This window comes from Equus caballus, chromosome 1 (genome assembly GCF_041296265.1).
Source record: "Equus caballus isolate H_3958 breed thoroughbred chromosome 1, TB-T2T, whole genome shotgun sequence".
Lineage (NCBI taxonomy): Eukaryota > Metazoa > Chordata > Mammalia > Perissodactyla > Equidae > Equus > Equus caballus.
This window is the reverse complement of record NC_091684.1, coordinates 78,796,518-78,822,192: the sequence shown is the minus strand read 5'-3', so window position 1 is coordinate 78,822,192 and position 25,675 is coordinate 78,796,518. Positions and strand designations below refer to the sequence as shown.

General features: G+C 40.5%; 1 protein-coding gene across 8 annotated transcripts in view; it reads left to right on the top strand.

Moving 5' to 3' along the window:
* The window catches only part of GALNT2 (polypeptide N-acetylgalactosaminyltransferase 2), a 198,447-nt gene that overhangs the window by 87,517 nt on the left and 85,255 nt on the right, over nucleotides 1-25,675 (top strand). For 4 of the 8 annotated variants that reach the window (XM_023646249.2, XM_070228192.1, XM_023646248.2 and 1 more), the window contains one exon: nucleotides 6,493-6,586. In XM_023646249.2, coding sequence (XP_023502017.1) covers nucleotides 6,493-6,586 — 94 coding nt within the window. Of the gene's footprint in view, nucleotides 1-469; nucleotides 803-6,492; nucleotides 6,587-25,675 lie in introns of those variants that run through there. The other 4 variants (XM_070228190.1, XM_070228166.1, XM_023646250.2 and 1 more) reach the window with 4 other exon arrangements.

Here is a 25,675-nt window from a genome sequence, read left to right as displayed (position 1 = left end):
TGTGATGATTTAGCAATATACATTTATTTTTTATGGTTTAGTTTTATATTTATAAGCATATTTATTTTGGTGTTTTTTCATAGTTCAAACATGTTATCTTAGATGATACTAGTCTTTATATTGCACTGTGGATAAGAGGTCAGTGTGAGAATGAAATGACATTTTTACTGCACAGATTTGCCCCTTTTGTGACTCAACTCTTGGACTCTCAGCACCTCAGAGCCTCCACACATGAATAACCGTTATAACATCAGTGTTCTGTCTACCTTTGGAATATTCTGGCCTCATCTCTGCCCCTGTCAAGTCTTATGGCATTCATAACTGTCATGGTTTCAGAATATATTCACTAATTCTTTGACAGTCTTCCTCTCAAAATGTGGGATCTAATTCTCCTCCCCTTGAGTGTGGCCTGGACATAGTGACTTCCGTCTGTTGAATAGAATGTGGTGGTATGACTGTATGATTTCCAAGACTAGGTCATAAAAGGAATCCTAGCATCATCTTCTCTCCCTCTGTCTGTCTTCCCCTCTGCCGATTCCCTCCCCACTTTCCCCCTCTCTTGGGTCACTTACCATGGGGGAGGCCAGCTGCCATGTTGTGAGGATACTCAAGCGGCCATGTGGATGAGTCTGTGATGAGGAACTGGGGCCTCTAGCCAACAGCCATGTGAGTGAGTCTGGCAAGCAGCCTGTCCGCCCCACTCAGACCTTCAGATGATGGCAGCCTTGGCTGACATCTTGCCTGCAGCCTCATGAGAGACCATGGACCAGAACCATCCAGGTTCCTGACTCTCAGAAGCCGTGTGAGATAACAGTGCTTGTTGTTTTAAGCTACTAAGTTTTGAGGTTATCTGTTTTATAGCAGTTGATAACACAGTATGTCAGTTGGCCCTTCTAGATCTCTTTCCTCATCTGGGGAATGAAGGGTTGGACTAAATAGTGCCGTTAACAAGTTGATGGCAAACTATTAGTACTTCAGGGGCTGCTCTCTTCCAGCCATGGTACCTCTTCTGCTTCCCCCACAGCGGCCTTCCTGCTGCCATCCCTCTGACTCGGTGAGCAGCTTACACAGCCTCCTCACCTTAGCACAGCCCCTCCTTCCAAAGTGACTCACACTTTGTCTCTGGCAAAAGCTAAACCCACTCTTTGTTTATTTATTCTTATTTTGAAACAGAGACAGGTCATATTGGGAATATAATGGAGAATTTTCTTTTAATAATGAAACCTATTTTATACTTAATTTTTATCGTAACTATTCAGTAAACCAAGCAATTGGGTTTACTTTTCTGAAAATAATGTCATTTTATTAAAAGTCGTTGCTCTTTTATCTACTTAGAAATGGGGTGAATTTTGGCTGCTATACACTCTAATTATGGTAGATAAATAGATATCATTCAGTCACTTATTTCTATCCGATCTCATTCCTGGCCTGATTTAATTCCATTTGTGCTTCAGGTAATAGACTGCTTCTGTTGTATGCATTTGTAAGAACAATGTGGGCAAAGTGCGTTTCTGGGGTTTTTAGAATGGGAAAACTAACCAAAATCAAATATCTCATAATGGTAACTACCAACTTAGGTCAGTTAGTAAATAGGAGGACAGGAATTAGAGTGTGCATTTTCTGGCTCAAATGCTGTTTAACAAGGAAGTGAAAATCTCAGGGCCGTAGATGAGGCTCTCTACGTCTTTCTGGAGGTTGCATGTGGATGCATCCAACACTGTGGTCCAAATGGCAAAGTTGAGTGAAGACAGCAGCATGCTCCCCACTCCATGTTTCTTAATTTAGTTGGCGGAGAATCGTAGACCTCTGGAAATTTCCCTGACAGAATTCACTTTTCTGTCAGAACACTAAGCCCGCCCTTGTCTACATTTGTCTGAGCATTGTCTGTCTGTGGGCTAGTCATTATGTATTCAGTGTCAACAGCCCTCCTTGGAGGGCAGGAGAAACAAAGCAGAGATGGGTCTGCATTCTGGGAAATAAAAGCACGCCTCCTGGATCACAGGCTTTGAATTCTCTGCAACTTTTGACCCAGTATCAAACCACATCATTACTCCCCTAATCTCAGCAGCAGTTTATATTGTCACAAAAAAGAGGACCTGTCTGCCACTGCATCATTTTCTCTTAACAGGGAGAAAACAAACAAACCAGTTGGTAGCACTTCCTGGATACCAGTGGGTACTGGGAGCCAGAGCCTTCTCCATGAATTTGCATTCAGTACATTGCTGTTTTTAAGTGGAGCTGCCCCTGGTATAAATAAGTCTTATAATGTATGTAAATATCTGGGAGGGTGATTGTTGTAATGAAAAGCTTCCACTACAAAGTGGGCAAAGCCAGTAAAATCAGTGAGTAGGGGGAGGGGTTTGTTTTCAACTGCATTTATTGTCGAGCAACTACCCTAAAGAGACCCCTGCCACATTTAGTACTGTAGATACGCAAAAGACATGTCACACAGCCCTCCTGCCCCTATAAGGACCTAAAATGCTTCTGGATATCAAATGTGTGAAACAGCTAGGAAGTACAATGGAGTGCTGAGTAGGTCCGCTACATAGGAATACCAGGGCAAGCCAGGACCTTGAGGCATTTAGCCCAGCATCCCAGTGTTGGAGAAATGAGGTGACCTTGTCAGACCCCCACAGTTGTTGACAAAAGCCAGGGTTAGAACCCCAGGCTCTGGCTCTTAGGGTGAGACTCTTCCCAACGTGCCATGTGTCCCACTTGTCCCTTAAATGTTGGTGTCTCCTACTGCCTGTTCTCACTTGGCTCACACTCCCTGGATGGTCTTCTTATGCTTACCAGTAGTTTTAATTGTCTCATGCCTTTCCAGAAGTCCAGACGTGTGTCTCCATCTGTTTTCCAGATACCTCCTATCAGTATCTCTCAGTAACCTCAGCATTTCCAAAACAAACTCACCTTGATTTCCTAGCACCACTGAGTACCCACCCAGACAACTTTCTCATGTTTCTTGTTGCTGAATGTCATTCCATCTGTGAAATGTTCAAGTCACAAACCTGCCATGTCTGATTCCTCCTTCCTCTCTCCCTCCTCCAGGCATTCCCTGGCTGTGCCTCTCCCCTCCTCATCTCTAGGACCTGGACTGGAGCCAGCTCACCACTTTCTGTTGCTGCATTGCCCTGATGGCCTCCTGGCCTCTCTTTTGTCCCCTCCAGTCTGCTCCCCTACAGCACAGCCAAAGTGATGTTTCTAGAAAACAAGCCTCAAGTCTCGGAATATCTTGCCATTTCCATGGCTTCCCATTTTCTACCTTTCCTTTTGTTTCCTCCATCTGGAACCCTCATCCCCCCATCATTTCTCTTTGCCAGGTCAATTCTTGACTCCCTCAGATTTCTGCTGAAGTCTCACTTCCCATACACAGACTTGGAGCCCTCCACACGGCATCCCTGCCCCCACGCTGTGTAGGACGTGTGACGCTGTGCTGTCATTGTTGAATGCTTGTCTGTTTCGGGTCTGTACACTCAACCAAAGCGAAGCTGCCTTGTCCCCAGTGTATCTCTGGGGACTTTCTTAATATCCAGCAAAGGCCGTGGGTTGGGGTAACAAGAAGAGAGTGGAAAATGACAAGTGTCTGGAAAGGTGAGCAGTCAACAGGTGGTGGTTTGTACTTGGATACTGTCTCAGCCAGTGAATCCAATCAACCACCTTGAACTATCAGGAATTGAGTGATCAGACATATTCTGATATGGATGCTTAATACATTTTTTTACTTTTTTTTTCTCTACATTGTTTTACTTTAATTTTGACTATATATTTGGTGGAGGGGGATGCTATTTTATCTAAAGGCAATACAGTCGAATGATTGAGACCGTGGACTCCAGTACTAAATTCCCTGGGGTTCAAATCTAGCTTCATTATGTATTGTGTGTTACTTAAACTTCCTGTGCCTCGGCTTCCTCATCTATAAAATGGCAGTGGTACTAGCATTGTCAGGAAGATTAATGTATGTGCAGTGTCTAGAATGGGCTTGGCACCTGGTAAATGCTCTATGAGTGTTAGCAACCAAGGTGGCTCCTCCTTTTCTTCTTCCTCCTCCTCATCATTTCACTCTAGGAGCAGGTAGTTAACTTGGTAATTTGCAGTTTTTGACTTGGGAGTCCAGAACAAAGCCATCCTTTGTGAATGACCTCCTAGAAATGATCTCCTTTTATGACATTGTGAGAATCAGGCTCTTTTTTTTTTAAACTCTTTTTTTGTTTAAACTGAGCCCTGGGCTGCCATCCCCATCCTGATTTATAAAGGGCCAGGTTGAGTTTTTTACCTGCTGTGTAACCTGGACAAATTGTTTATCCTCTCTCATCTTCTGTCTCCCCATTGTAAGATAGGAGTTATAAAATGCCAAGATGTTGCAGGGATGAGAAAGTATCTATGTGCAATGCCTGGTGTGTAGTGGGCATTCATAAATGGCACTCAGCATTATTTCACCTGCTTGGGACTTTGCCATGCCCTAGTCGTATGGCATGTCCTCAGCTCCGGCCTTGGCATGGTTGATTGGGAGGGGGAAGAGAAGTTAAGGAATGTTACATATGGACTAGCCAATCTTGTTCATGAGAAGAAGGAAACATTTATTTTCTGAGAAAACGTTGATGGTTGACTTGCAAATGCTGATTTGGTGAACACTATAAATAATGCCTTGATTCTTACATGTAGAAAAAGTCACCGGCCCCACCAGCAACATTCACTTTTGATTTTATTCAAGTACAAGGTTAAGTGGTTTGATCCATTAGCCAGTGTGTGTAGTAGGTCAGATGCCTGCAGAAAAAAAAATTATTAGCCACAAAATGCCACAAGCAAGCTACAAAATAAAAATTAATAATGCTTAATTAAAAGTCTACACAGTGTGACTCTAGTAACTTCATTACTTGCTGAATTTAGTGTTCATACATATTTCCTGATATTGTAAAGGTGGTTAGTAGGTTAGAGTCTCTTACTCCTGTAAGAGAGTAAGAGAATTTGCCAGGATTGCCAGTGGTAAATTGAAAGTGTAGTTATAACCAAATAACCTCAAAAGCCAAATTGTAAATATCTTTCAATTTTTTTTTCAGCAAAAAATATTTAAACTGGGATACAGATGCATGTTCATACATACATTACAATGTGGGATAGGATCTGGAGAAGTCCCAGAAGTTGGGGCACTGGAAGGCCTGAGAAAGGCCTTGTCATGAGGGGTGGAGCTAGGACTGCAGGATGGTTCCTCTCACTGGCCCACTGTGTCTGCAGTGGCATTTTCCTCCCTGGGTGCCCCTGTGCATGGTTTCCATGATGGCCCTGGTGGGACAATCCCAGCTGGATCACTTCACTGCAGAAGCAGCTGAAGTCGCAAAGCCGGCCTCTAGAGGGAGGAAGCTTAGGCACTGTTTCTCTTTAATTACTGTCCTTTTGAGTAAAAATGCAGATTATTAGCAGAGCAAGTTACGTTTGGGAAGAAATGTATGATTTGGCCCAGCCCCTGAGGATTACCCTTTGTGCAGTTCTCACTTTACATTTTAAAGAGCCAAAATGTCTCCGGTGGTCCACTTTTGCAGCACATGCAGCCTATGCCGGTCTGGAGGAATGCTAATTAACAAACCCCTACAGAACTGGTTGGGTCTCCCCTGAGGGAGGGCTTATTGCTGCAGATCTTTCTAATAGCATCCGCTCAGGGAAATGGCCAGTTGACAATGGCCAGCTCACAGAAATCTATGTGAGACTTAGCAGCCGCAGGATATTTCTGTTTTTGGTTACATAAAGAAACCTTTCTTATTATATTCACAGAAATCAAATTTCAAGTGGTTGAAAAATCTGTTTGGAATTCTGTGGTCATGGAGTTGTATTTAGTTTGATTTAATGTGGATAGATGAGAGTAAATTGTTTGCACAGATGAGTTGAATAAATTCTGCCAGTTTATATCTTATTCTGATTTCACATTAAGCCCTTAATTTGCAGCTCTGTTGCGTTGGCAGTCCTATTAGAGTAAGCCCTAGGAAAAGCTTGGCAGGTCCTTTCTCCTCTTGCCACTGTTATTCAGTGGAATTAAACAAATCATTTAACCTCTGAGGAGAGCTCAAAGGTGCTGTTGGGTCCTAGGATGTCCTTAAACCATCTAAGATGTCTGGAGATCTACCCTGATTTTAATGGCTTTAATTTAACCACTATTGAATTATTTTATTTAATCTGCTTTCCCTGTCTCCCTTCCTCACCTTCACAGATCCTCAAAGCCCTGGGATTTTCCAGACTATTTCCTTCCCATAGATACGCAATAAAAATGTAAGATGAAGAGAAATGCAAATCCTTCTTTGGAAAAAGTCATTCCCATGCTTTTGTCCCTTTCCGTCTCCACTATCTGCAGAAGTTCTGAGATGCAGGTCCTGAAGATGGGAATTCTCTCTCATTGCATCTTCGGTGCCCACTGGCATCATAAGACTCAGTGTTTATTGAACTGATGAATGAAAGTGTGTTTGAAGAACCAGTCAACTCATTTGGTGTTTTTTTTCCCTCTAGGAGGACTGGAATGAAATTGACCCAATTAAAATGAAAGATCTTCATCACAGCAACGGGGATGAGAAAGCACAAAGCGTGGAGACCCTCCCTCCAGGTACTGCAGCCCCCTACAGAGGCCAGTCCAGTCTTGGGCTGGTGGCTGGTAATCGGAAAGTCATCTTGCCCTCTAATTGTAAATAAGCTGAATGTGGCATTTGGAGCACATGGCCTGTGGGGTAGAAAATGGATTTCATAGGGCAGCTGGAGACCCTGCCCTTGCACAATGTTTTGCTGACTTCCTTAGGGGCCCATTAGTACATGATGAAGTAAGTTCACTGGGAGGTGACTAAAATTTGTTGAGAGAAAAAATAGAATAAAATAGAAAAGTCAGAATGGTATGTTTCAGTTCACAGATTTTTCTAATGGATTTTATTTTTTCAAGCAGTTTTAGGTTCACAGCAAAATTGAGCAGAAAGTACAAAGATTTACATTTATCCTCTGCCCCCACACATACACAGCCTCCCCTGCTGTCAACATCCTCCACCAGAGTGGTGCATTTGTTACAATCAGTGAACCAATATTGATATACCGTTATGATCCAAAGTCCATTTTACATTCGGATTCACTCTTGGTGTTGTACATTCTGTGGGTTTTGGCAAACATATAGTGACATGAATCCACCATTACAGTATCATACAGAGTAGTTTCACTGGTCTAAGAATCCTGGCTCCCCCTAATCCCTGGAACCACTGATCCTTTTGCTGTCTCCGTGGTTTTGCCTTTTTCAGAATGTCATATCATTGGAATCATATGGCATGCAGCCTTTCAGATTGGCTTCTTTCACTTAATAATGTGCATTGAAGTTTCCTTCATATCTTTTTCATGCCTTGAGAGCATGTTTGTGGGGTTTATTTATTTATTTATTTATTTTTTTGGTGAGGAAGATTTGCCCTGAACTAATGTCTGTGCCAATCTTCCTCTATTTTTTGTATGTGGGATGCCTCCACAGCATGGCTGATGAGTGAAATAGGTCTGCACCTGGGATCCAAACCTGTGAACCCTGGCTACCGAAGCAGAGCACATAGAACTTTAACCACTTGGCCACGGGACCGGCCCCAGCATGTTTGTTTTTAATCACTGAATAGTATTCTGTTGTCTAGATATACCACAGTTTATTTATCCATTCACATACTGAAGGACATCTTGTTGCTTCCAAGTTTTGGCAATTGTGAATAAAGCTGCTATAAACATCCATATGCAGGTTTTTGTGTGAACATAAGTTTTCAGTTCGTTTGGGTAAATACCTAGGAGTGTGACTGCTGGATCATAGGTTAGGAATATGTTTATTTTTGTAAGAAATTGCCGAACTGTCTTCTACAGTGACTGTACCATTTTGCATTGCCACCAGCAATGAATGAGAGTTGCTTTTGCTCCATATCCTTGGCAGCATTTGGTGTTGGCAGTGTTTTTGATTTTGGCCCTTTTTGTAGATTGGAAGTGGTATCTCTGTTGTTTTAATTTGCAATTCTCTAATGACATATGATATTGAGTATCTTTTCATATGTTTATTTGCCATCTGTTTATCTTCTTTGAGGAGGCGTCTGTTCAGGTCTTTTTGCCCATTTTTAAATTGGGTTTCTCATTTTGTTATTGTTGAATTTTAAGAGTTCTTTGTATATTTTGGATAACAGTTCTTTATCAGTTATGTCATTTACAAATATTTTCTCTCAGTCTGGGGCTTGTCTTCTCATTCTGTTGACAGTGTCTTTCCCAGAGGAGAAAATTTTAATTTTAATGAAATTTAGCTTTGTCAGTTCTTTCATGGATCATAACTTTGATGTTGTATCTTAAAAGTCATCACTATACCCAAGGTCACCTAGATTTTTCCTATCTTCTACGAGTTCTGTAGTATTGTGTTTCATGTTTAGGTCTGTGATCCACATTGAGTTAATTTTTGAGAAGAGTGTAAGGTCTGTGTCTAGATTTCACTTTTTTTGCATGTGGATATCCAGTTCTTCCAGTATTGTTTGTTGAAAAGACTATCTTTGCTTCATTGTATTGCCTTTGCTCCTTTGTCAAAGATCAGTTGACTACATTTATGTGGGTCTGTTTCTTGGCTCTGTATTCTGTTCCATTGATCTATTTGTCTATTCCTTCACCAATATCACACTGTCTTGGTTATTTTAGCTTTATATTAAGTCTTGAAGTTGGGTAGTGTTAGTCCTCCAACTTTGTTCTTCCAAGCCTTCAATATTGTGTTGGATTTTTTGCTACTCCATATAAACTTTTGAATCACTTTGTTGATACCCACAAAATAACTTACTGGGATTTTGATTTGGATTGTGTTAAATCTATAGATCAAGTTGGTAAAAACTGACATCTTGACAGTACTGAGTCTTCATATCCGTGAACATGGAATATCTCTCTGTTTAGTTCTTTTTAAATTTTTTTCATCAGAGTTTAAAGTTTTGCTCATACAAATTTTTTGCCTATTTTGTTAGATTTGTACCAAACTATTCCATTTTTTGGGGTGCTAATGTAAATGGTATTCTGTTTTTAATTTCAAATTCACTTGTTCATTGTTTATATAGAAGAGCAATTGACTTTGGTGTATTGACCTTGTATCCTGCAGTCTTGCTGTAATTATTAGTTCCATGCTTGCTTTGGCAGCACATGTAGTAATTACTTCTTAGTTCTAGGAGTTTTTTGTTGATTCTTTCAGATTTTCTACAAAGACAATCATGGCATCTGTGAATAAAAACAATTTTATTTGTTCCTTCCCAATCTATTTTATATCTTTTCTATCTTTTTCTTGTCTTACTGTATTACTAAGACTACTAGTACAGTGTTGAAAAGGAGTGGTGAGAGGGATCATCCTTGCCTTGTTCCTGATCTTAGCAGGGAAGCCTCTAGTTTCTTACCTCTAAGTATGAGGTTAGCTGTAGGTTTTCTTAGATGTTCTTTATCAAATTGAAGAAGTTTCCCCTCTATTGCTAGTTTGCTGAGAGTTTTTATCATGAATGAGTGTAGGATTTTATCAAATGCTTTTTCTGCATCTATTAACATGATCATGTGATTTTTTTCTTAGGCTTTTAATGTGATGGATTATATTAATTGATTTTTGTATGTTGAACCAGCCTCACATACATGGGATAAATCCTACTTGGACATGGTGTATAATTCTTTTTACACGTTGTTGGATTAAATTTGCTAATATTTTATTGAGGAGTTTCGCATCTACAGTCATAAGAGGTATTTGGTTTGTAGTTTTCTTTTCTTGTAATATTTTTGTCTGGTTTTGCTTTTAGGGTAATGCTGGCCTCATAGAATGAGTTAGGAATTATTCCCTCTGCTTCTCTCTTCTGGAAGAGGTTGTAAAGAATTCATATAATTTCTTCCTTAAATGGTTGGTGGAATTCACCAGTGAAACCATCTGGGCCCAGCGCTTTCTGTTTTGGAAGGTTAATAAGTGTTGATTTAATTTGTTTAATAGATACAGGTATATTGAAACTGTCTATTTCTTCTTGTCTCAATTTTAGCAGATTGTGTCTTTCAAGAAATCAGTCCATTCTTCTAGGTTGTCAAATTTGTAGGTTGATTTAATTTGTTTAATAGATACAAGTATATTGAAACTGTCTATTGCTTCTTGTCTCAATTTTGGCAGATTGTGTCTTTCAAGAAATCAGTCCATTCTTCTAGGTTATCAAATTTGTAGGTATAGAGATGGTAATAGTATTTTTTTGTTCTCCTTTTAATGTCCATGATATCTGTAGTGATAGCTCCTCTTTCACTTCTGATACTCGTAATTTGTCTTCTCTCTTTTTTTCTGAGTTAGCCTGGCTAGAGGCTTATTGATTTTATTTATCTTGTAAAAGAACAAGATTTTTTTTCTATTGATTTCCTTTTTTTCTACTTCGTAAATTTCTGCTCTAATTTTTACTAATTTCTTTGTTCTGCTGACTTTGGGTATAATCTACTCTTCTTTTTCTAGTTGCCTGAAGTTGAACTTAGATGATTAATTTTGGATCTTCCGTTTTAAAAAAATTTTTTTATTGCTATACCATTGGTTTATAACGTGATATAAATTTCAGGTTTACATCATTATATTTCAATTTTTGTGTAGATTACATCGTGTTCACCACCTAAAGAGTTAGAGTCCATCATCATACACATATGCCCAATCACCCCTGTTGCCCTCCTCCTTCCCCACTTTCCCTCTGGTAACCACCACTCCAGTCTCTGTCTCTGTGTGATTGTTTCTTGTTGTTTTTTTCTTCCATTTGTTAGTGAGATCATACAGTGTTTGACTTTCTCCCTCTGACTTATTTTGCTTAGCATAATACCCTCAAGGTCCATTCATGTTGTCACAAATAGCACAGTTTCATCATTTTTTATGGCTGAGTAGTATTCCATTGTATATATATACCACATCGTCTTTATCCATTCATCCCTTGATGGGCACCTACATTGCTTCCAAGTCTTAGCTATTATAAATAATGCTGCAGTGAACATAGGGGTGCATGTATCTTTATGCATTTCTGTTTTCAAGTTCTTTGCATAAATACCCAGCAGTGGAATAGCTGGATCGTATGGTAGTTCTATTCTTAATTTTTTGAGGAATATCCATACAGTTTTCCATAGTGGCTGCACCAGTTTGCACTCCTAACAGCACCGTATGAGAGTTCTCTTTTCTCCACATCCTCACCAATGCTTGTTATTTCCTGTCTTGTTAATTATAGCCGTTCTGACAGGAGTAAGGTGATATCTCATTGCAGTTTTGATTTGCATTTCCCTGATAATTAGTGATATTGAACATCTTTTCATGTGCCTGTTGGCCATCCGTATATCTTCTTTGGAGAAATGTCTGTTCAGATCTTTTGCATATTTTTAAATTGGATTGTTGTTTTTTTCTTGTTGAGATGTGTGAATTATTTATATATTTTAACTATTAACACCTTATCTGATATAAGGTTTGCAAATATCTTCCCCCAGTTGTTAGTTTGTCTTTTTGTTTTGTTGATGGTTTCCTTTGCTGTGCAGAAGGTTTTTAATTTGATATAGTCTCATTTGTTTATTTTTTCTATTGTTTCCCTTGCCCAGTCAGACATAGTACTTGAAAATATGCTGCTAAGACCATTGTTGAAGAACGTACTGCCTTTGTTTTCTTCTAGAAGTTTCATGGTTTCAGGACTTACAGTCAAGTCTTTAATCCATTTTGAGTTAATTTTTGTGTATGGTGTAAGATAATGGTCTGCCTTCATTGTTTTGCATCCAGTTTTCCCAGCACCATTTATTGAAGAGACATACCTTTCTCCATTGTATGCTTTTGGCTCCCTTATCGAAAATTAACTGTTCATAGATGTGTGGGTTTATTTCTGGGCTCTTGATTCTGTTCCATTAATCTGTGTGTCTCTTTCTGTGCCAGTACCATGCTGTTTTGGTTACTATAGCTTTGTAGTATATTTTGAAATCAAGGGGTTTGATACCTCCAGCTTTATTCTTTTTTCTCAGGGTTCCTTTGGCTATCATGGTCTTTTGTTGTTCCATATAAATTTCAGGATTCTTTGTTCTGTTTCTGTGAAAAATGTTGGAACTTTGGTAGGGATTGCATTGAATCTATAGATTGCTTTAGCAAGTATGGACACTTTAACTATGTTAATTCTTCCAATCCAAGGGCATGGAATATCTTTCCATTTCTTTGTCTTCAATTTCTTTCAACAGTGTTTTATAATTTTCAGTATACAGGTCTTTCACCTCTTTGCTGAAGTTTATTCCTAGGTGTTTTATTCTTTTTGTTGCAATTATAAATGAGATTGTAGCCTTAATTTTTATTTCTGCTACTTTGTTGTTTAGTGCATTGAAACGCAACTGATTATTATATGTTAATTTTGTATCCTGCAAATTTACCATATTCACTTATTGTTTCTAAAAGTTTTTTGGTGGATTCTTTAAGGTTTTCTATATATAAAATAAGTCTGCAGATAGCAAGTTTCACTTCTTCTTTTCCAATTTGGATCTCTCTTATTTCTTTTTCGTGCCTGATTGCTCTGGCTGGGACTTCCAATACTATGTTAAAGAAGAGTGGTGAAAGGGGGCATCCTTTTCTGGTTCCTGTCCTTAGAGGGATAGCTTTCAGTTTTTCTCCATTGAGAAAGATATTAGCTATGAGCTTGTCATATATGGGCTTTATTATGTTGAGGTACTTTCCTTCTCTACCCATTTTATTCAGAGTTTTTATCATAAATGGATGCTGTATCTGGTCAAATGCTTTCTCTGCATCTATTGAGATGATCATGTGATTTTTATTCTTCATTTTGTTAATGTGATGTCTCACGTTGATTGATTTGTGGATGTTGAACCATCCCTGGATCCCTGGAATAAATCCCACTTGATCATGGTGTATGATCTTTTTAATGTATTGTTGTATTTGATTTGCTAGTGTTGTGTTAAGGATTTTTGCATTGATGTTCATCAGTGATACTGGCCTGTAATTTTCTTTTTTAATTTTTTTCTTTAAAGGTTGTCTGTACCTTTATCATTATGTAATGCCCTTCTTTGTCTCTTGTTACAGTTTTTGTTTTAAAGTCTATTTTGTCTGATGTAAGTATTGCTACCCCAGCTTTCTTTTCATTGCCATTTGCAGTGAGTATCTTTTTCCACCCCTTCACTTTCAGTTTGTGAGTGTCTTTAGGTCTGAAGTGTGTCTCTTGTATGCTGCACATATATGGGTCTTGTTTTTTAATTCAGTCAGCCACTCTATGCTTTTTGATTGGAACATTTAGTCCTTTGACAGTTAAAGTAGCTACTGGTAAGTATATACTTATTGCAATTTTGTTACTCTTTTTCCAGGTGTTTTATTAGTTCTTCTCTGTTCCTTTCTTCTTTTCTTGCTGTCTTCCCTTGTGATTTCATAGGTTGCTTTGGTATTATGTTTGGGTTCCTTTCTCTTAATTTTTTGTGTATTTGTTATATGTTTCTGTCTTGTGATTAACATGTGCTTCATAAATAATAACCTATGTATATAGCAATCTGTATTACGTTGATGGTCACTTTAGTTCGACCTCTTTCCAAAAGCTCTACTGTTTTACTCCCTTCCTCCCACGTTTTATGTTTTTAATATCATATCTAGCCCCTTTTTTGTGTTTGTGTGCATCCATTACCCTCTTATCATGGAAATAATACTTTTAGTCCTTTGGTCTTTTGACTTTCATATTATCTTCATAGGTGGTTGATCTGTTCCCCTTACCATGTATTTGCCTTTGTAGTGATTTTATTGCTTTTTCTTTTTTTGATAATTTTCTTAGTCCTATTTGTGGTCTTCTCTTTCCCACTTAAATCCATCCCTTTAGCATTTGTTGTATGGCTAGTTTCCTGGTGATAAACTCCTTTAGTTTTTGCTTATCTGGGAAACTCTCTCCTTCCGTTCTGGACAATAACCTTGCCAGGTAGAGTATTGCTGGCTGTAGGTATTGTCCTTTCAGCACTTTAAATATATTGTGCCACTCCCTTCTAGCCTGTAAGGTTTCTGCTGAGAAGTCAGCTGACAGCCTTATGGGGTTTCCTTTGTATGTAACTTGTTGCCTTTGTCTTGCAGCTTTTAGGATTCTCTCTTTATCTTTAATTCTTGACATTTTAATTATAATGTGTCTTGGTGTGGGCCTCTTTGGGTTTATCTTGTTTAGTGCTCTCTGTGCTTCCTGTACCTGGATGTTTATTTCCTTCCTTAGGTTAGGAAAGTTTTCAGCTGTTATTTCTTCAAATACATTCTCTACCCCTTTGTCTCTCTCTTCTCTTTTGGAACACCTATAATACAGATGTTAATGCACTTGATCTTGTCCCAGGGGTCCCTTAGACTGTCCTCATTCTTTTAAATTCTTTTTTTCTTTTATCTGTTCACCTTGGATGATTTCCTTTAGTCTTTTGTCCAGCTTGCTGATCCCTTCTTCTGTATCATCTACTCTGTTATTGAGTCCCTCTAGTGAATTTTTCATTTCCAGTATTATATTCTTCATTTCTGATTGATTCTTTTTTATGTTTTCCAGTTCTTTCCAGTTCTTGTTGAATCTCTCACTGAGTTCATCCATTCTACTCCCAAGATCAATGAGCATCCTTAGGACTTTTTGTTTGAACTCTTTTTCAGGTAGATTGTTTATTTCTGTTTCGTTTAGTTCTTTTTCTGGGGTTTTGTCCAGTTCCCTTACTTGGAATGCATTTCTTTGCCTCCTCATTTTGCCTCTTTCTCTGTGCTTATATCTATGTATTAGGTAGGTCAGCTATGTCTTCTGATCTTGGAGAGGTGGCCTTATGTAAGAGATACCTTATGAGGCCTAGCAGTGTGCTTCTCTCTCATCACTAGTTCCAAATGTTCCAGGAGTGTCCCCTGTTGGGCAGCCTGTATCCTTATGTTGTGGCAGGGTTGCTCTTGCTGCAGGTGCCTAGGGAGGCTAGGCTGTCCACCTCACCAGCTGGTTGTAATGCCCAGCTGCATGTGTCCACTGCAGACCCTTCAGTCACTTTATGGCGTGAGGAACCCCAGTACAGTTGGCTGCAAGGTCTAATAGCACATTCTTGTTGCAATTTTTTCTGTTGAGTAGACCCCCAGCATGGCTGGTTGCTGGGCTCAGGGGCTTACAATTGCTGTAGGCCTCTGGCCTGCAAGGCTCTTGTTAGCTCTCTCAGGATTGCAGTTGAGTGTGGCCAGCCCCAGGCATGGGAGCACCCAATTTTTCAGGCTTTGGGAGGTGGGGCTGATTCCCTATGAGGCTGTTTTGGAAGCACAAGTCTGCTGCACTTGACAAGCCCCAATACCCACTTGGCCACACCCCCTGTCAACACAGGCCTGTCATGTGCGGATGCTCCAACCCACTGAAGCAGACCTAGTCACCCCACTGCAGAGGTCCCCACACTCCACCAACACAGGCCCACTCCTCACACACGTCCTGCCCCACAGAGGGGCGACCCACTCACCCTGCTGCTCAGGTTCCCAGCATCCCACCTATGCAGACCTACAAGTTGCCTGAGGGCTTGGTATTATGTGGGGCCAGTCTCTAGGGCTGGCTGCCTGTCCTGGCTGAGCTGGGTTAAATCGATGCTCTTGTGGGTGGGGCAGACCCTGGGCTAACAGACCGGGGAAAGAACTCCAATGGTGTTTGCCAGCGTGTGTCAGCACACCTGTACTAGGTTATAATAATGGCTGCTGCCAATGTGTCAGTTCGTAGGGAGGAATCTCTCACCATCATGCATCCAGAGCCTGTCGGATGAGGCTCTTTTCACCAAAGGACTATGCACCTTTCTTTCCAGTGATTTCGTGCTGCTTTATGAAACAGGTGAATTTTTGCGTAGGCTTTTTTTTACTTTATGTCCCATAGCTTTTCTTGGGTTATTCCATGTTGTTGTTAGTAGCCAGCAAAGCCACATATTATGACACTTGAATCTGTTGTGCTGAGTTCAGAAGCTGCTTATAGTGGTAGTGCTACACTATGCAGATCCCCCGCTCCTCTAGGGATGGCTTCGTACCTTAGGATGGCTCCTTGTCGGCCATGAAGCACCGCGGCTCACAAAGGTGGCATTTTTTCTCTCTCCGGAAAGGAATTTCTCCCTCTTTCACCTCAGTCAGCACTGTCCCTTGTTACAGGGGTTCTTTTTATCCAGTTTTCAGTTGTTTCTCAGGGGTATTTGTTCCCAGAGTAGTTGTAGATTTGTTGTGTCCACTTATGCCACCATCTTGGCACCATTCTCTGGATCTTCTTTTCTCATATTTCATCCAGTGCTGTAAGTTTCCCTCCAAGCACTGCTTTCACTGCATTACAGAAATTTTGATGTCATATTTCCCTTTTCATTTAGTTCAAAATATTTTGAAATTTTTCTTGTGTTTTTTCTTTGACCCTTGTGTTATTTAGAAATATGTTGGTTTATCTCCAAATATTTGGGGATTTTTCAGCTATCTTTCTGTTAGTTATGTTGAGTTCCATTGTGGTCTGAGTTCAGACATATAAATTTTGTGCTTTTAAATTTGTTAAGGTGTGTTTTGTGGTCTAGAATGTGGTCTCTCTTGGTGAATGTTTTATGTGAGCTGGAGAAGAGAATGAAGTAGTGTATAGATGTCGATTATATCCAGTTGATTGATAGTGTTGTTGAATTCAGCTATGTCCCTACTAATTTTCAGCCTACTGGATCTGTCCATTTCTGATAGAGGAATGTTGAAGTCTCCAACTATAACAGTGACTTTATCTCTTTCCTGCAGTTCTATCGGTTTTTGTCTCATACATTTTGATGCTCTGTTGTTAGGCACATACACATTAAGAATCATTACATCATCCTGGAGAATTCACCCCTTTATCATTATGTATTGCCCATCTTTATTCCTGATAACCCTCCTTGGTCTAACATCTGCTCTATCTGAAATTAATATAGTTGTTCCCACTGTCTTTTGATTAGTATTAGAAAGGTATCTCTTTCTCCATCCCTTTGCTTTTCTTTTTTTTTTAAAGATTGGCACCTGAGCTAACAACTATTGCCAATCTTCCTCTTTTTTTTTTAATTGCTTTTTCTCCCCCAAATTCCCCCAGTACATAGTTGTACATTTATAGTTGTAGGTCCCTCTGATTGTGCTGTGTGGGATGCTGCCTCAACATGGCCTGATGAGCAGTGCTGTGTCTGCTCCCAGGATCCAAACCGGCAAAACCCTGGGCTGCTAAAGTGGAGCGTGCGAACTTAACCACTTGGCCACGGGGCTGGCCCTCATCCCTTTACTTTTAATCTGTGTGGGTCTTTATATTTAAGCTGGCTTTCTTACAGACAGCATATCATTACTTAGTTGGGTCTTGTTTTTTGATCCCGTCTAACAATCTCTGACTTTTAATTGGTGTATATAGACCATTGACGTTTAAAGTGATTATTAATATAGTAGTATTATTATCTACCATAATTCTTACTCTTTTCTATTCCTTGCCCTTGTTCTGTGTTCTTATTTTGTCTTTTGCTCTTTTTTCTGTCTTCTGTAGTTTTAACAGAGCGTTTTGTATGTTCCATATTTCTCCTTTTTTTCTTTTTTTTAGTAGTTGACTTAGAGTTTGCAATACACATTTACAACTAATCCAAGTCTAATTTCAAATAACACTATCCTGCTTCACAGTTAGCACAAGTATCTTATAACAAAATATTACTAATTCTTCCCTCCCATCCCTTGTATCATTCATTTCACATATACATAAGCATACATATAGTATATAAGCAAACATAATCAAATACAGTGTTCCTATTATTATTTTGAAAAAACTTTGTGTTAGATCAATTAAGAATAAGAAAAATTAAAGTTGTTATTTTACCTTCACTTATCCTCTCTCTTAATACTCTTCCTTTCTTTACAGAGATCTGAGTTTCTGGCCTGTATCATTTTCCTTCTCTCTGAAGAGATTCTTTTAACATTTCTTGCAAGGTGGGTCTACTAGCAACAGATTCTCTCAATTTTTGTTTCTGAGAAAGTCTTTATTTCTCATCTACTTTCGAAGAGTAATTTCACAAGGTACAGAATTCTAGGTTGGCGATTTTTTTCTCTCACCACTTTAGTTATTTCATTCCACTCTCTTCTTGCTTGCATGGTTTCTGAGGAGAAGTAGGATGTAGTTCTTCTCTTTGTTTTTCTAAAGCTGTTTTGTCCCCTCTGTCCTCTTTCAAGATTTTTTATCGTTAATTTTCTGCAGTTTGAATATGCTATGCCTAGGTATAGTGTCTTTTTGCTGTTTTTTGGTATTTATCCTGCTTGGTGTTCTCTGAGATTCCTGGATCTGTGGTTTGATGTCTGACATTAATTTGAGGAAATCTCGGTCATTGTTGTTTCAAATATTCTATTCCTTTCTCTCTTTCTTTTCCTTCTAGTATTTCCATTACACGTGTTACACCTTTTGTAGTTGTCCAACAGTTCTTGGATATTTTGTTCTGGTTTTTTCAGTCTTTTTTTCTTTGCTTTCCAATTTGGAAGCTCCTGTGGTCATATCCTCAAGCTCAGAGATTCTTTCATTGGATGATTCTTAGAATTATCATCTCTCTGCTTACGTTATCCATTTGTTCTTCCATGTTGTCTACTGTTTTCTTTAGAGTTCATAGTTGTTTATGTAGTTGAAATTCCTGGTATGAGAATTCCAACATCTCTGCCATATCTGATGCTTGCTTTGTCTCTTCAAACTGTGTTTTTTGCCTTTCAGTACGCCTTGTAATTTTTTCTTAAAAGCCAGATATCATGCACTGCATAAAAGGAACTCCAGTAAATAGGCCTTCAGTGATGTGGTGGTAAAGAGTGAGGAGAGGGGAAGCATTCTATAGTTGTAGGATAGGTCTCAGTCTTTTAGTAAGCGTGTGTCCCTGGGCTGTGAACTTCATGGTTTTTCTCAGTTTTTCTCCCCCTTCATAGGACAGAATGGCTAGTGTCAACTGGAATTGATTATTTTTCTTCTCCCACATGGAAGGCTAGGGCAGGCTGGACTTGGACATTTTTTGCCTCCATGTTGGTTAGGCTCTGGTAAAATAGTTTCTCTTGAGAGCCAGCCTTGTTAACAACAGAGTGCTCTGGCAGATTTCAAAATGGTTCCTTTTCTCCTCCCTCTGCTGGAAGCATAAGGGAATCTATCTCTGATATTTAGTGTGAGAAACTGGGGTAAGCTCCTGGGGGTAAAACTCACAAAAGTGTAGGGGCCCCCTTATGACTGCCTCCCCCGCCCCTCCCTGGGAGTTTTTATCTCTGAGGCTTCTCCGCAGTGAGCCTCTAGCAATTCGTCACTTACAGTTCAGGTCTCACTACCTGGGCACTGGTTCCTGCAGAGTTTGCTCTTCTGGTAAGTTGTGATTCTCTGTATTCACCTATTGGTTTCTCCAAGTTGTGGAGTGGCATTTTGCCCTATGACTTTACTTCTCTGAGGGATCTAAAAAGAGTTGTTGATTTTTCAGCCATTCAGCTTTGTACTTATAATTGGAATAGAGTGATGACTTCCAAGCTCCTTATATGCTAGACTGGAAACCAGAAGTTGGCTCATGAAATTTGTGCTTTGATGGTGACAAAGAGTTTATGTTCATTTTTCTCACTGAGGTTGGATCAGCGTCATCCCAGGGAGTACAGACCCTCCTTTGTCCACACCCTCCCCATTGTCCCTGCTGCACTAGACAAGAGAATGTGTGTCTGTGTGCCTTAGATGGCTCTGTTAGGTCTGCCCCCTCTCTTGTTCTTTAACTCCTGGGTGAGTCATGAAACTCCTAGCCACAGTTCCTTCCTATGTAAAATAGGCATTACCCACGCAGTGGGGAGCATCTGAATAGAATAGTTAGCTAATAAGCATTCTTTTATTATAATAATAGGGTATACTTCTGCTGTGTGGATTAATGAGAGACTTCCTGTGGGTTGCCTTCTATTAAAAAAACCAAGTGTTCTAGTGCATTTTAAGGTGTATATAGAGAGGGAAAGAGAAGCCATGTTCAGGGTGTACACTAGATGTGACTATTGAGTCATGCTGTAGTTAAAATTAATTCAGTGTGACATTGGCCTTGGCTTTCATATGCTTAACTGTTATACAGTAGATTTTCCTATCTTCAAAGAGATAGAAATGTACTGATTTTCCTCTTTTTTGAGTTACTATTAGAAACTTTTGATGAATATACTGTGTCCTTTTATTTTACCAAAAGACTTTGTTTTCCTTTTTTTGTTGAAACCTTTTTTGTTACTAAGCCAACATACACATGATTTTTTCCTTTAGACATTATTTTGTTATGGTTAAGAAATATGTTTTCCCCAAGAATTATGTGCACCACCAGAATTTTGTGGTCTGCCAGGAACCACCGGTCACAGCACTTTCCGCTGTGTAAGAGGGTTGTTAGGAAGCTTAGCGTCTTCCTGTGTTCTAGGTGTTGGATCTCTAGCAGTTATAGACAGATGGGTGGGAGGAGGCAGCAGTGAGCCAAATATAGGAGCCTGGTGTCTTTCACGAAAGTAACTGACAGATGAACGAGCCAGATCTAAGATAGCAGTGAGGCCCCCAGGCAACAGCCTTCAACTTTTTTTTGAGGAAGATTAGCCCTAAGCTAACTACTGCCAATCCTCCTCTTTTTGCTGAGGCAGACTGGCCCTGAGCTAACATCCATGCCCATCTTCCTCCACTTTATACATGGGATGCCTACCACAGCATAGCTTTTGCCAAGCAGTGCCATGTCCATACCCGGAATCTGAACCGGCGAATCCTGGGCTGCCGAGAAGCGGAACATTTGAACTTAACCGCTGTGCCACCAGGCCGGCCTCCAACTTTTTTGACCATACACTCTGTGAGCAAAAGTATTTTGAGCATAGATTACCCACCCCTGTTATATATTAAAATACTTAGAAATTACATACATATTACCATGCTAATCTATTGATACATTCTAAAGCATTATCTTACATTTTAAGTAAGATATTATAAAGATACATTCTTACATTTTAAGTCAGATATTATAAAAGATTAGGAAAAATACTTGAACACATCTACTCTTTTCTTTTTGTGCCCCAGAAGATTGTCTCATGTGGCCCCACTTTGGAGACTACTGCTCTTGGGTCAGCTATGGCCGCAAAAGCCCAGATTATCATTTTTACTCAATTTCTTGTCCCAGCCCACCCTACTTTTGGGTGGAATCTGGAATTTTGATAAGGTACGCCAGCAGAGTGGCTGTCACAGACAGGAGGCCTGAGGCTGGGGTCCTGGCCTCTGTTTTCTGCGGGGACCTCAGTCTTCCGTGTTCAGCAGTAAATTCCTGGGGCTTCAGGAGCACAGGCCAAGTCCCGCAGAGCCAGAGCATAGTTTAGGAGGGTTTTGTGAGCACACGCAGGAGCAACACTGCCAGTGTGGACACCAGCAACTGAATTTAGCAACAACTCAGATCCACCACGTTTGCCTTTTAGAGACCTGTGATTCCTCTCCAGGTTCTTCAGTCGAAGCCCTGTCCATAAAGGGAGTCTCGAAATTAGGGTTAGAGATCTACTGAGCATCATTTTTCTTTTTACTTATTTGGGTCCTGTTGTCATCAGTTGAGACCAGGAGTGGTTGTGAAGTGATTTGCTTTTGACCTCACTCAAGTAATGTTGGCCAGGAACTCTTCTGTCAAAGCTCCCTAAGTCCAGGGGTCACTTAGTGAATCCTACATTTCCCTTCTTAGAACTACGCCTCACCTGGGTCACAGGCAGCTTAAATGTCAGAGAGTTTATAGCAAATTGGCTAAAGAAAAGAAGGAACAGTTGGTTTTTTCCCATACAGGGTGAGTTTCCTGGTGCCTTGAGAAGGTTGTGGTCATGCTCTGTGGGAGAATCCTGCTTACCCCCAACTGCTCCTAAGGAGTCCACTAGCTCTGGGGAGATAGCAGCTCACGTTCTTTTTTTTTTTTTTTTTTTTTTTTAAGATTGGCACCTGAGCTAACAACTGTTGCCAATCCTTTTTTTTTTCTTTTTTCTGTTTTATCTCCCCAAATCCCCCCTGGTACATAGTTGTGTATCTTAGTTGCAAGTCCTTTTAGCTGTGGCACGTGGGATGCTGCCTCAACGTGGCCTGATGAGCGGTGCCATGTCTGCGCCCAGGACGTGAACTGGTGAAACCCTGGGCCACCGCAGCAGAGCACACGAACTTAACCACTCAGCCATGGGGCTGGCCCCACAGCTCACATTCTTAAGTTGGACATATTCTTCTAGGGCTACTACTTAACAGAAGTTGGGGAGGAGCTGAAGATTCTTAAACTCTTGAACGTGTTATGATAGCACACCCCACATCTGCTTGTCAGTTTCTTTCCCCTTTCTGAAATACTGGCAGCAGAAGAACTGGAATATGAGAGCACAGGGCTTGAGGACAAGGACATTGGCCTGGGAGCTGGGGATTGGGGCTCAGGGCTCAGCCCTGCCACCAGTTATTTGGCCTTTGAAAAGTCAGTGAATATTTGCTGTTTCACTTTCCTTATCTGTAAAACAGAGACACTTTGTAACTCTAAAATCCCTTGATTCTGTTGTTTTAACTCTGTCTTTTTGTTTCCTTTTAATCTCTATTCCCAGATCAGGACCACCAACCTTAACTGTCTTTTAGGTGGGATGAGAATGCATCTTCATGTTCTGCCGCCCTCATACCAGATTTCAGTCTAGAGTGGAAGGACTTTTGCCCTTAGATTCCATGACTGTTGCTTGTACTTCAGCATCTTGTTTTCCATTTGGAATCACTGAATTTTTTTTTTCCAATGTTGATTTCAAAATGTTTCAAACCAGAGTATTTATCTGTCAATATTTTTTGAAAATCTATCTGATGCAGATGAATTTTATCTTTTTTTCCCCTCGGTATAGAAAAAGCTCTTTGGTTTGGAAAATTAGTTTCTCTTAGTAATTCTCCCTCCTGCGTCCTCTCCTCTTATCTTCTCAGCATCTTTGAATCCAAGTGGTAGGACTAGCTGGCAGGATAGCCAATGATGCGGAAGGACCGGTAAAGGAACAGAGGCTAGCCAGGGCTGAAAGGCCGAGATCTGTCTTTGAGGACGGCTATGGATGGAGGTTTTTGTGGAGCACTCATCCTTGAGACAACGTGGCCTTTGAGAGCAGATTTTGTTTTTGCCTTTATGAAACTTTAGTGTCATTCTTGTGTTCTTAGTAAGGGGGTGAGGCCTCAGAGTGACAGAATTGAGAAAGGAGGGTCCTAATTACGTTCTGGATTATCTGGAAGGTCCCTCCCATCCTCGGCTGTGTCTTCATCCCGCCCCTCCACCTGCTGCTGCTTCATTCCCTGAGACAGTTGTTCTCAAAACAGACATTGCTCGTCTTCACTTAAAGATGAATGAAATGGCAATGGCAAAATGTGTGATAGATCTTAAGTCCCGGGTGGGAATTGCCACTGATATGAATGGAAACCTTTTTAGCTTTTCTACTTTCCACCTGCTAGAAGAAAGATGAGATGAACCCCTTGTGTATTTGTTCAGCATTGCTGCAGAGTTGGGGAGAAGTGCTCCCCTGACCGTTTCTCCTTCTGAGGGATTTAATGGCTTCTGGCATTTTGCGTTTTTTAAAAAAATTGTGGTACAATACACATAACATAAAATTTACCATCTTAACCATTTTTAAGTGTACAGTTCAGTGGCATTGAATACCTTCACATTGTTGTGCAACCATCGGCACCATCCATCTCCAGAGCTTTTTGGTCTTCCCAAATAGAAACTTTGTCCCCATTAAACACTAACTCCCCATTGTTCTGTCCCCCAGCCCCTGGCCACCACCACTCTGCTTTCTGTCCGTGAGTTGGACTCCTCTAGGCACCTCATATAAGCGAGAGTCCTACAGTGTTTGTCCTTTTGTGATTGGCTTATTTCACGTAGTGTAGCATCCTCAAGGTTCATCCATGTGCTAGCATGCCTCAGTTTCCTTCCTTCTTAAGACTGAACACTCTTCCGCTCTATCTCTTTGTACCATATACTCTGTGCACTGCATCATCTGTGTTGCACTGTGTGACAGCCGTGCGGCAGCTAACTCCACATGGCTCTCTTTGACTTGGGCCTGAGGCCCAGGGTCTTCACAGTCTTGTTGTTAGGAAAGTAAATGGCCCTGAGCATCTTTAGGGAAGCATCTTTTTAAAAGCAAGCAATACATTTATTGTAGAAAATTTAAGAAATTCAGATAAGCCAAAATAAGAAAATTATATTCACACATAATTCTACCAATCAAAAATAACCACTGCTTCTCTCCCACTGCAGATTCCTCCAGCCTCAATCTGGGCACATGTCTGGGCACGCTTACCCACATGCCTGCAGTGAGCTGGTCTCTGCGTGCTCTCAGGTGTGCCAGGCCCAGGCACTGGAGGCACACGAGTCCTCGACACAATTTCTAAGTCAACTCCTGGGCCTTTTGGCCTCTCTGTACACTTATCTTGTCCACATTATCCCACATTCAAAGTTCAGTCTTTTCATGAATTCTTACAAAAAAATATCCAAGTAGTTCACTAGGTGAATAACATTGGCAAAGATTATTTGGTTAAAATAATAAAAATTGATTAGCTGAGAAGTCCACTCACACATGCCTCTCTCTCCCAGTAGCAGCACCTTGGGGTTCTCTCCAAGTTTCTCATGGAGGAGGCCACTCTCTTCCATCTTCCTCCTGAAACAGCTCAGGACAGGCTACAGGCAGCCCATACCAGCTGCTTACGTTGATATTTTTACAGATATGGCACCATGCTGTACTTTACCTGTTTATTCCTAGGGTAATTATATCATAAACACCTCTTCATTTCCATAAATATCTCCTACAGAATTTTTAATGACAGTGATGTATCCATTACTATAAAACTCATTGAGAGGCCGGCCTCACGGCCAAGAGGTTGGGTTCGAGCTCTCTGCTTTGGTGGCCCAGGGTTTCCCCGGTTCAGATCCTGGGCATGGACTTGGCACTGCTCATCAGGCCATGCTGAGGTGGCATCCCACATGCCACAACTGGAAGGACCCACAACTAAAATATACAGCTATGTACTGGGGGGATTTGGGGAGAAAAAGCAGAAAAAAAAAAGAAGATGGGCAACAGTTGTTAGCTCAGGTGCCAATCTTAAAAAAAAAAAAGAAAGAAAGAAAAACACCTCATTGAACTTACCCTGTATCGTAGGATATAGAGAGGGTTTTCCAGCCAATATCCTTAGAGGCAAATCTTTATATGTCCTTAATTAATTCCTTGAAATAAATTCCTAAAAGTGAAATTGTGGGGTCAATGGCAATGCATGTGGTTAAGAATTTCTTATATTAATTGCCAAATTGTCTTCCAGAGGGAGCCAATTTCCTTGTACCCTAGCCAACATTAAGAAACGAATCTTCCATTGTCCTTCCCCCATTCCAACAAGAAAGCAAGACTGAGGACTTAGATTAGGTTGGTAGCTAGAAGTGTGATGGAGCTATTAAAACAGGATTATCTTGAGTTTATTAGTAGAAATACAGCATCCAAAACCATTCAGATAGCATCCAGTGCCCTCTGTGCTGTCATGCCACACCTGAAGTATTCTGTTCTTCCTGGGCACAGGGTTTTCAGAGATGCTCGTAAATTAAAATAGGTCCAGATGATGATGACTCAGATAGTGAGGGGGCCAGAAACAGCGTCTGATAAGAAACACTTAGAATAACTGGATGTTTTTTCCAAAAGGGCTTAGAAGGGGGAGATGGGATTGTGATGCCCAATACTTGAAAGGCTGCT